The 8,787-nt window shown below is 39.8% G+C and overlaps 1 protein-coding gene across 1 annotated transcript; it reads left to right on the top strand.

Annotated features, from left to right (window-relative positions):
• The first annotated feature begins 229 nt into the window (after nt 1-229).
• LOC105393626 (zinc finger and SCAN domain-containing protein 26) lies at nt 230-8,387 on the top strand. The gene is made up of 5 exons (XM_011565416.3): nt 230-411; nt 5,240-5,993; nt 6,530-6,724; nt 7,387-7,632; nt 7,828-8,387. Exons 2-5 carry the CDS (start codon nt 5,322-5,324, stop codon nt 8,008-8,010), a joined length of 1,296 nt encoding a protein of 431 aa, XP_011563718.3. The 5' UTR covers nt 230-411; nt 5,240-5,321; the 3' UTR covers nt 8,011-8,387.
• Nucleotides 8,388-8,787: the final 400 nt, after the last annotated feature.

Here is an 8,787-nt window from a genome sequence, read left to right as displayed (position 1 = left end):
TAAAAAGTAACATGGAATAATTCGCTACCTTTTCTTCCTTGATCTTAACTTAAACTCTTTAAATCCAACAGAAAAGTGCATACAAAACCAACCCTTCTATCGACATAAATTAACCCAGATACGAGGCGAGAGAACGAGACACAAAGGTGTATTGTCACAGTGACAAATCACGAATACGTCACGGTTCGCTACTGCACCTTTAGAGACACCCCCATCGAGGGGTGGCACGCTTCCACAGACCCTGGCGCGGCGGAGGCACCAGTCCCGATCCACGCGGCCCGGCGGACGGACGCACCCGCACCCCTAGCCACGGCAAACTTTACAAATTCAAACTTCGAACGTGTGCTTTCTTTTTTATTTTATCGGGGTTGTGAGCGGCCAGGGCTGAGTCAGCTGGACGGACGCAAAGAGGTAAGTTTTTATTTAATTTTAGTTCCTTCTAGATGAGTCATTTCGGATAGTAGGTGATTTTGCCATAGTAACCCCCTTGCGTATGCACCTGTATTTGGTGGGCAGATTTTCCGAGCGCCCGCGGGCAGTTGGGGTAGGTTTGAATCAAAGAGATCGCGTCGTCAATTCATTGGAATTTATTTATTGCTGTGCGTGTTTCATAACTACTTTCCGATTTAATCCCCGACGGAAAAATAGAGCTGTTATACTATATTTAACGTTAACGTGTCAGTGTATGTGTCTGTGGTAGCGCAGCTCTCAAACGGCTGAACCACTTTTCGTTTTGTTATTTTGTACCCCGAGTGTCCTGAAAGCCATGTTTCATGAAAATTGGATAAAGTTACGTGACTTTTAGTCGCCCGCGCCTGCCCTGGGTAATCAGCCACTATAATCTAACTGGTCAATCCTTTCACTACCGTGACAAACTCTAGCCGTCAACTCTAGTATTTGTTACCGACAAGTTAAAAAGAAGATAGCCTAGTTTTTATAGTAGTTATAAGTATTCATAGCAGGGTAATGAGCTTTTCTAGTATACCGATACACTACGGAGGTATTAGTTCCTGCACCTGGCTTTCATGAATGGGACCTCTGCATATCCGTCAAAGTCTGTACTGCCTTCCTTAGCTTTGACCGATACCCACCACGCGGGTTATCATTAAAATATTTACTGCACAATTTTTTACATATGTGAACTTAATTCTAACAGCATTCTCTTCAATTAAACAGGGGTGTTTGTGGGTAGTAATTTTTGGTGATATCCTACGAAGCCAGTTTGTTTTAGTTGATGTGCTACGTAGATATTTAATACACTCACGAGCAATGAAAAAGTTCATGTGTCACCAAATTGTTGCTACACGGAAAAAGCTTTTAATAAATTACATTTAATTAAAAAGTAAATTATTATTAAAATACAGTGAAACCTGGTTAAGTGGGACCTGGATAAGTGAGAAACCTCCATAGCTGGAACTCATGCTGAGGTCCCAACACTTTGGCACTGAATTACCTCTGTTAGTGGGACGAGGCAAGCCTCTATACTGGGATTTGTTCATTCGATTTATCATCATAGTTACCTCTATAACTGAGACAGCGAGTAAATGTTATATGCATAAACCTCTGTAACTGAGATAACATTGTTTGTTTTACTCATTCTTATTCTACCCACAAATTCCACACGTAATTCCAAGTTCGTAAGTACAAATGTTTAGCTTCAGTTCAGTTCAGTTCAATGTATTTATTAATCAATTACCTTCAGTTTTCGTTTCGCTTTACTCTTATACAGACGTTTAAATTTGAAAAATGCCAAAATGAAAGCTACAATCGTTATCATTACGTGAAAAACTGAATTTAATATCCTTTTATGGAAGTAGGAAGACATGCGAAGAAGTTTGTGCTGAATTTTAATTACTGAAAAAAAATATATATATTTCATTAATTTTATTTAATGATCGCACCTGTATTACTGAAATAACCTGTATTCTCACCTCTATTAATGGAACCCTCTGTAAATGAGACAGATATTTATTTATACCTGTATATCTGAGACACTGGGTAAGTGGAATACCTCTATAAGTGAAACGATATTGCAGGACCCTTGAAGTCTCACTTAACCAGGTTTCACTGTATTGTGATCAAATTATAATTGAGTTTAAAAAAAAATGGGGCAGCATTTATCGGGTGAACCTTTTTAAGTGCTCGCGAGTGTATATTCCGAAAAACTTTTTCCTAACAGTCTATTCACGGGAAATCTGAGCCGTCCATCCACAATATTCAAAGTTAGCCGCCGCTGCAGATACATCGGGTATCTTGATACTTGTTTGAAACTTCGGCCACAGTGTTCATTGCCTGCGTGGGCACTTGTGCGGACTCTATGGTGTGCTGAGTTGGACCGATTGTTTCTAGAACAAGCAACATAAGGAGGTCTAGTACAGGTTAGATAGTTTGGCTAAAACTATAAAAGTTTACATTTTCTCGCATACTAAGTGGTGCCTTTACCGGAAACTATGTATCATGAAACTTTTGACAGATAATGTATGCAGATGACAGGGGAAAACGTAAACTATTTTAGTTTTCAAAAACAGCAAATCCCGCACAGAGGCCCACCCGAGTCCGCGTTGTTCTATGTAGAGGGCAAGTTCTTATGTAATGGGACTAGACTGTTGAATCTTGTGATATTCACTTGCTTTTTATCCTCCATGCCAGAGCGGTGGTAGCTCAGTCGGGTAAGCGCCCGCTTCTCACGCAAGAGATGCGGGTTCGATCCCGGCGCTGACATGTACCAATGAGTTCTTTTAACTTAAGTACAATGTATACCAATGCTCTTACGGTGAAGGAAAACATCGTGAGGAAACCTGCATATCTAGACTTAGCACACCTAGATATGTAAACCCACCAACCCGCAGTGGACCAGCGTGGTGGGAAATGGTCCAAGCTTAGGAAGGCAGTTTAGACCTTGGGGATATGCACAAAGGTTCCACTCGAGAGAGCCAGGTGCAGGTACATACACCCCCACAGAGAATAGAATAGAATAGAATAGAATCCTCCATGCCAGGTTTTGATTCACGTGACGACAACTCATATTTTTGTATCTTTGTAATAATGTATTGATTAGACCCGTGCTCCCAAAGCTAAACCAAAATCAAACCACAAGAGTCACTGTTCTATATTTTGTCGTATAAAGTTTATTTAGTGAATACGTAAAAGACAATAATATGTGAATCGAAGAAGAATAGAGTCGTGAATAGGAATCAGTATAAAAAACGTTCACCCTTTAACGCGGCGTTTTCGCGTAGAGTTAAAATGTAACCTCGGCCCTATCACTAAAACTTAACACACGTAAAATTGATGTTCCGCTGTCAAATATACACTCACGGGCAAAGAAACAGTTTCATTTACAAAATGCAGACACCAAATGGCGTATTTTTTATTAAATGCACTTAAATATTGCAGAAGGTGTCATTAAGTTAGTTTTTCAGTTTCGGTGTAATTTGGTGATTTTCCGAATGGAACTTTTTCATTCCCCGTTAGTCTATTACCTATGCATTTTTCAATAATTACTGTATTAAGTTAACATTGGTAACGCAGTTAAAATTTATTCGTTGTTCACAAAGTGTCCACGGTTATAACGTAGCAATTAAGCCGCAATCACGGCTTGACAATTATATAACACATTTGAAGTGTAATTCCAGTTGTCTTTCCACACCTTCCTATACGTAATTGCTGGTTTCTCAGTGTCTTATAGAATATTGATGGTTACAGGGGGGTTACTCTACATTACGAAAAACGAACGTATGAGAGTTGTCACGCAATCGACAACCACCAACCACGGCTCTATCTCGTTAAGTTAAACGTACTGATGGTATTTCAACTCCCGCTCGTTCGTTTTTCCTAAGCTGTAGTGACCCCCAAGAACGGATTGTGTAATATGTGTAATGACTTGATGGTAGGTGGGTAATCATGTAATATGCCCACTTTGTGTTCTATGTGAAAATTTATGGGAGCTTTTACAATGGATACCTATGTTACATTTAAAATTACTGCTACAATTGTTAGGTGCGATGTGTAAGCTATTTTCACATTACATTGAATCATATCGTTGTTAGGTAATCGTTAATACTTCATAGGAATGAGTTTATATTAAAAAAAAAACACAAGTTACAGAAAAAATATAGTTATTATACGGAATAAGTACTTCAAAAAGGTTACTCAAAGGCTGAAAGAGGGCTCGCTCTACATATTCTTACCAGTTTTTTTTCATACCCTCTCCTACAATAGCCGTTTTATAACACCTTTTATAATCACGTAAATTATGAAATAAATAACCATACCATTGAAAAAGTTAAATATCACTACTTATAACTTTATAAATTATTAATCAGATAGAATAATTAATAATTAATTTAGAATAGATAACTTCAAGCATAACAAAATAAGTGGGACTTTTCCGCTAAACTGAAACTGCTAATTTCTCTCACCGACTAGAACCGAATCAATTATTCATAGTATTTGCTTTAAACCATAAAGTAAAGAGTCGGCAGTAAGGAGGGTTGCACAGAGAGGGGAGGCCCGGGCAGCGTGGGAGCGATCTCGGCTCGTAATGAGGTGACGCTGTCGTCACGTGACGCGGTGGACTGTTTTCCCCATTTTACCCTTGTTTGTTGCCGGAAGAAATTATTAATAATTATCTATTGATTTTAGAATTATTGGCAGAGAACAAAAATTATGATTGCGTTGCGGAGTAGTTTTAGGTACTAGTTTTATTACCTCTATGAGTTTAAAAGAGTCTGACTGTTGTACCGATGGCCCGGGTTCGATCTATAATAACTTTGGCAGATTTATTTCAACATTAATTTGTTCTACCCTAATTTTGATGCACTTTATCCAAAATCCAAAATATGTTTAGTAAAAGCAAAAGCTTTCATACTGTGCTTTTGATAATTTAGTTGCTAGCAGACACAACTCTCTTTATGTACAATGTATTTTATTTGTTGCTCAATGTTCCTCGTTCAGTGTATCGTACAGTAATAATGGTAAACGGTTTCCGCGAGGTGTGAGGGCGCTACAATCAGGAAAATGGACCACTCGGGGTGCGATTGAATCAAGACTTTATCTGATTTTGGGCTTTTCTGGCTTCAATTGTATTAGTACATTAGAGTCAAGAGGAATTATATGAAAAAGTTGAGAAAAATCTATTTTTGTGCTTATTGTAACAAACTTAATTATTATTTTTAAGGGGTTTCCACTTATGAGTTTAGATACCTTTAATAACAGTTTTGCTTTTCAATTGTTCCAGATATCAATGTGGAAACCGAAGCGACTATGTGTAAACTACTAGTTTATGTAATTCTTTGGGCAACAAAACCTTACGTGTGAATATGGAGGCGGAACTACCTACTTTTCACCGGCTGACTTCTTCGAGGTTCTACCAACAGTATGCGGCGCCTCCCGTGCGGATCTCCTCCAACTATCTCCACGAGATCATTCCGCAGCAGAACCCGACTCTTCTGCAGCAGTACCTGGCATACTACCATGAACCTCTGGTCCCGCTGGACCTGAGTCTAAAGTCCACATCACCGATAACACCGCCTTGCACGCCACCACCTTCCAACAAACGAAAATCACCAGAAACCAGACCAAAAGAGAAAACACCAAAAATATTCCGCCATTTTGAGGAAGACTCGAAAGACGCAAGTGAAGATATAGCTTGCAATGTCGAGAAAAGGAAGATAGACAGTAATTCTAACGACAGTGATAGCCCAGAGGCGAAAAAGCTTAAATTCACAAAACAATTCTTCGAGGAACTTCAAACGTGTCTACCGAAAAGAGATACAACACCGACTAGAAGTGAAAGGAGTTCTCCAGATGTCGTGGAGGTAGAAATAAAAGATGTTGAAGAGAGACCGAAGAAAACTCCACCAAAACCAGTCGTACCGCAGAAGAAGTCAAAAGCCGTCCGACGACTCCTGTTTGATGAAGATAAAACATCTCCTGTATCTGGAACCATCATCAGAGACTTGGATGAAGACGAAAACCTCGTAGTTCGTAAGGTATGTATTATAACTTATAGTAGCATACGTTGATTCGTGTGGTATAAAAGTATTTCTTAAAAGTGCTCAAAATAAAACTACAGATTCCCTATCACTGGAAGCCATATCGTCAAAATTGCCCAGGAACTATTAATTAAGTTTTCTAACCATACCATTACAGTCAAGCAAAGCAAGTTTTCCTTATCGCAAACAATTATACGGCTATGAGTTAAGGGCATTAAAGTTCCGTTCGAGGGCGACTCGCGATAGTAAAGGGTGTGACTTAGACGCATTAAATATGAAAGAAATCGCGTCCAAATACATTCGTTCCTTTTTCTCTGCACTGATATAAATCGGTGACGATTAAGGGTGTAAATGCCATTTATTGTTATGAAATAAAAGTGAAGTTAATATGTAATTACGTAAATATAGCTTCAGGAATCTGTCACGCGATGTGTTTATTTTATTGCTTTTCTGATTATAGATTACAATAGTCTCATTCTTAATATCTATCGTATTCATCTGAAACTCTTACAGTATTATTTTTTTGTTACCAGGGTGACATAGATCCAGCATTCAACGTGGTGGAAATCACAGAAGAGGCCAAGTCTCTGATAGCGAGCATAGAGAATCGTCTCGGCCGGTACATCTGCCGACTGTGCAAGAAGCTGTATGGCGACGCGTTCGGCCTGGCCCAACACCGCTGTTCAAGGATCGTGCATATCGAGTACCGATGCCCCGAGTGTGATAAGGTAATTATTTCTGCAGTAAATAATCTTGGGTGAACGGTCACATGCGATGTTTTTTTTTGTTTTTACTGGCAATATATGCATGTTGGTTTCTAACCTTAAATGATCAGATTATCCAAACTTTATATTTATTGTTGTTATCAATATTTCACTTTATTTATTATCATTTTGTTTCGTTTATCGTCTCGATTATCTCATTCCCATGTCCATACCAATTTATTGATACACAATTAATAAAAAGTCACCCCTTCACTGGGAAAAACGGCAGATGCGTTAATAGAATCATCCACAAAACGTGATCCCAAAGGTTACAAACCTAGATAACTGCAGTGTTTTGTGAGAACAATTTGTGCATGCAAGTATTCAGGTGGCGAAGGGTGGACGGTAATTACGAACACTTGCAATGTTTCCATGGGAAGCAGGACTTATTAAAAACGAACAGCGACGGGATAGTTACAGAAATGTGCTGCACTCTTGTAATAATTGTGTTTGGACACGAATGTGAAATGTACTGCACTGATTATATTATTATCCAGTAGCCAGACATTATGATGTTTTTTAGGAATTAATAATATTTTATGTGGAGATCAATATTAGATATTTCCTGTTCACCACAAAAGGTCACGGGGATGCTTCAGCATATGATAAAATAATTACATCGCCAGGTATTCAACTGCCCAGCCAACCTGGCGTCACACCGTCGCTGGCACAAGCCCAGGGTCCCCGGGGCCACCAAGCGGCGGGACCCTCCGTCGGAGACCGGGCGCTTCCCGTGCCAGCACTGCGGCAAGATGTTCCGTCGCCAGGCGTACCTCAAGAAGCACCTCGTGGCACATGAGACGCCTGAGTCTGATGAGAAGGAACCCTCGGCCTTCCGCCAGGTCCACGCTGACTACCCCGCTTATGCTGCGGTAAGTTTTGTGATTTTTATGTTTACGCGGCTGTTCATTACACTAAACTTCATCATCATCATCAACAAGATACCTTATTTTTCTATCCATCATCAATAATTTAAAAAGCAATCTAATAGGCAACCCCACTGAATCTATAGCCTATACTGACCTTCCGTCACGCGCAGGGTTAAAAACAAATGCATTGTCCAACAGGAATCCTTACGCGACAGCAACTTCAACACCTTCTGGAGCAAGATCCCGCCGCCTCAGCAAGACTTCGGGTGGGAGGGGGTCAGGAACTGTCCATCATCATGCTCATCTGAAGACTCTAGGTCTCTGGACGTGACGGGGTCGGAGGACGAGGGCGGGGGCGGCGGCGGGGCGCGGGACGGGTGACGGCGCGTGCTGCGGCCGGTGCCGCGCTTCCCCTACCCCCCGCACCCCCCGACGCATCTCCCCACCCCCCTTTACCCTTACAACACGCCTGCCAGCTATCTCCACGATAACTCACTGTATTTCTCGTAAGTTTTGTTGACTCATTCGTTAAGTTAAGGTAAGTTTTTTGTGTATATTATGACGTTGTTTATCTGTAAATTGTGTATGTTCATTGTATTTGTACATATCATCCTACGGCTACATTCCAAAATTATAACACATCACGGTGTCAAACATCTTTTGTGGTGCTTTGTAAATACATAGCTTATTATCATTAACTTATTTCATAGTTTCAAAGTTCTAGCTTGCTAAGGTATGTAAAATAATATCTTCATCATTTGTAACAAGGTGTAACATCGTAAATGTTAGGGAGGTCAGTGTAATATTGAGTGGAACTGAGTAATGTATGCGGTTCTATTGAAAGACATGGCGTGCTGTTGCATTCGAATCGAAGGAAGACATACGCCCGCCTGACGGCTACGAAAAAAGCGGATAATTTCAAAAATATTATTTAAATTTTCTATTTATAACTATAATTACATTTTTAATTATTATGAGAAAAAAGCTAAAAAAATAAAAAGATACAAAAGTAACTGTTAAGTGCTTTAAAGGTTAAGTGTTTAATAAAAACTATTTATGCATTAAACATCTCTTCAATAAGCATCGCTCCTCACAAACCTAGCCATTCTTTAACTCAGAAAATATCCTCTAAAACCAAACAACTTCACCCGGATCGCC

The sequence above is a fragment of the Plutella xylostella genome, chromosome 25 (genome assembly GCF_932276165.1).
Source record: "Plutella xylostella chromosome 25, ilPluXylo3.1, whole genome shotgun sequence".
Lineage (NCBI taxonomy): Eukaryota > Metazoa > Arthropoda > Insecta > Lepidoptera > Plutellidae > Plutella > Plutella xylostella.
The sequence above is the reverse complement of the archived record's forward strand: the minus strand, read 5'-3'. Positions and strand labels throughout refer to the sequence as shown.

Excerpts from the sequence above, each read along its gene's own strand:
- LOC105393626 (XM_011565416.3), top strand. The coding sequence starts at position 5,322 with ATGGAGGCGGAACTACCTACTTTTCACCGGCTGACTTCTTCGAGGTTC. Across the intron at positions 5,994-6,529 it reads AAAACCTCGTAGTTCGTAAG|GGTGACATAGATCCAGCATT; the intron begins GTATGTATTATA and ends TTTTGTTACCAG. Across the intron at positions 7,633-7,827 it reads ACTACCCCGCTTATGCTGCG|GAATCCTTACGCGACAGCAA; the intron begins GTAAGTTTTGTG and ends ATTGTCCAACAG.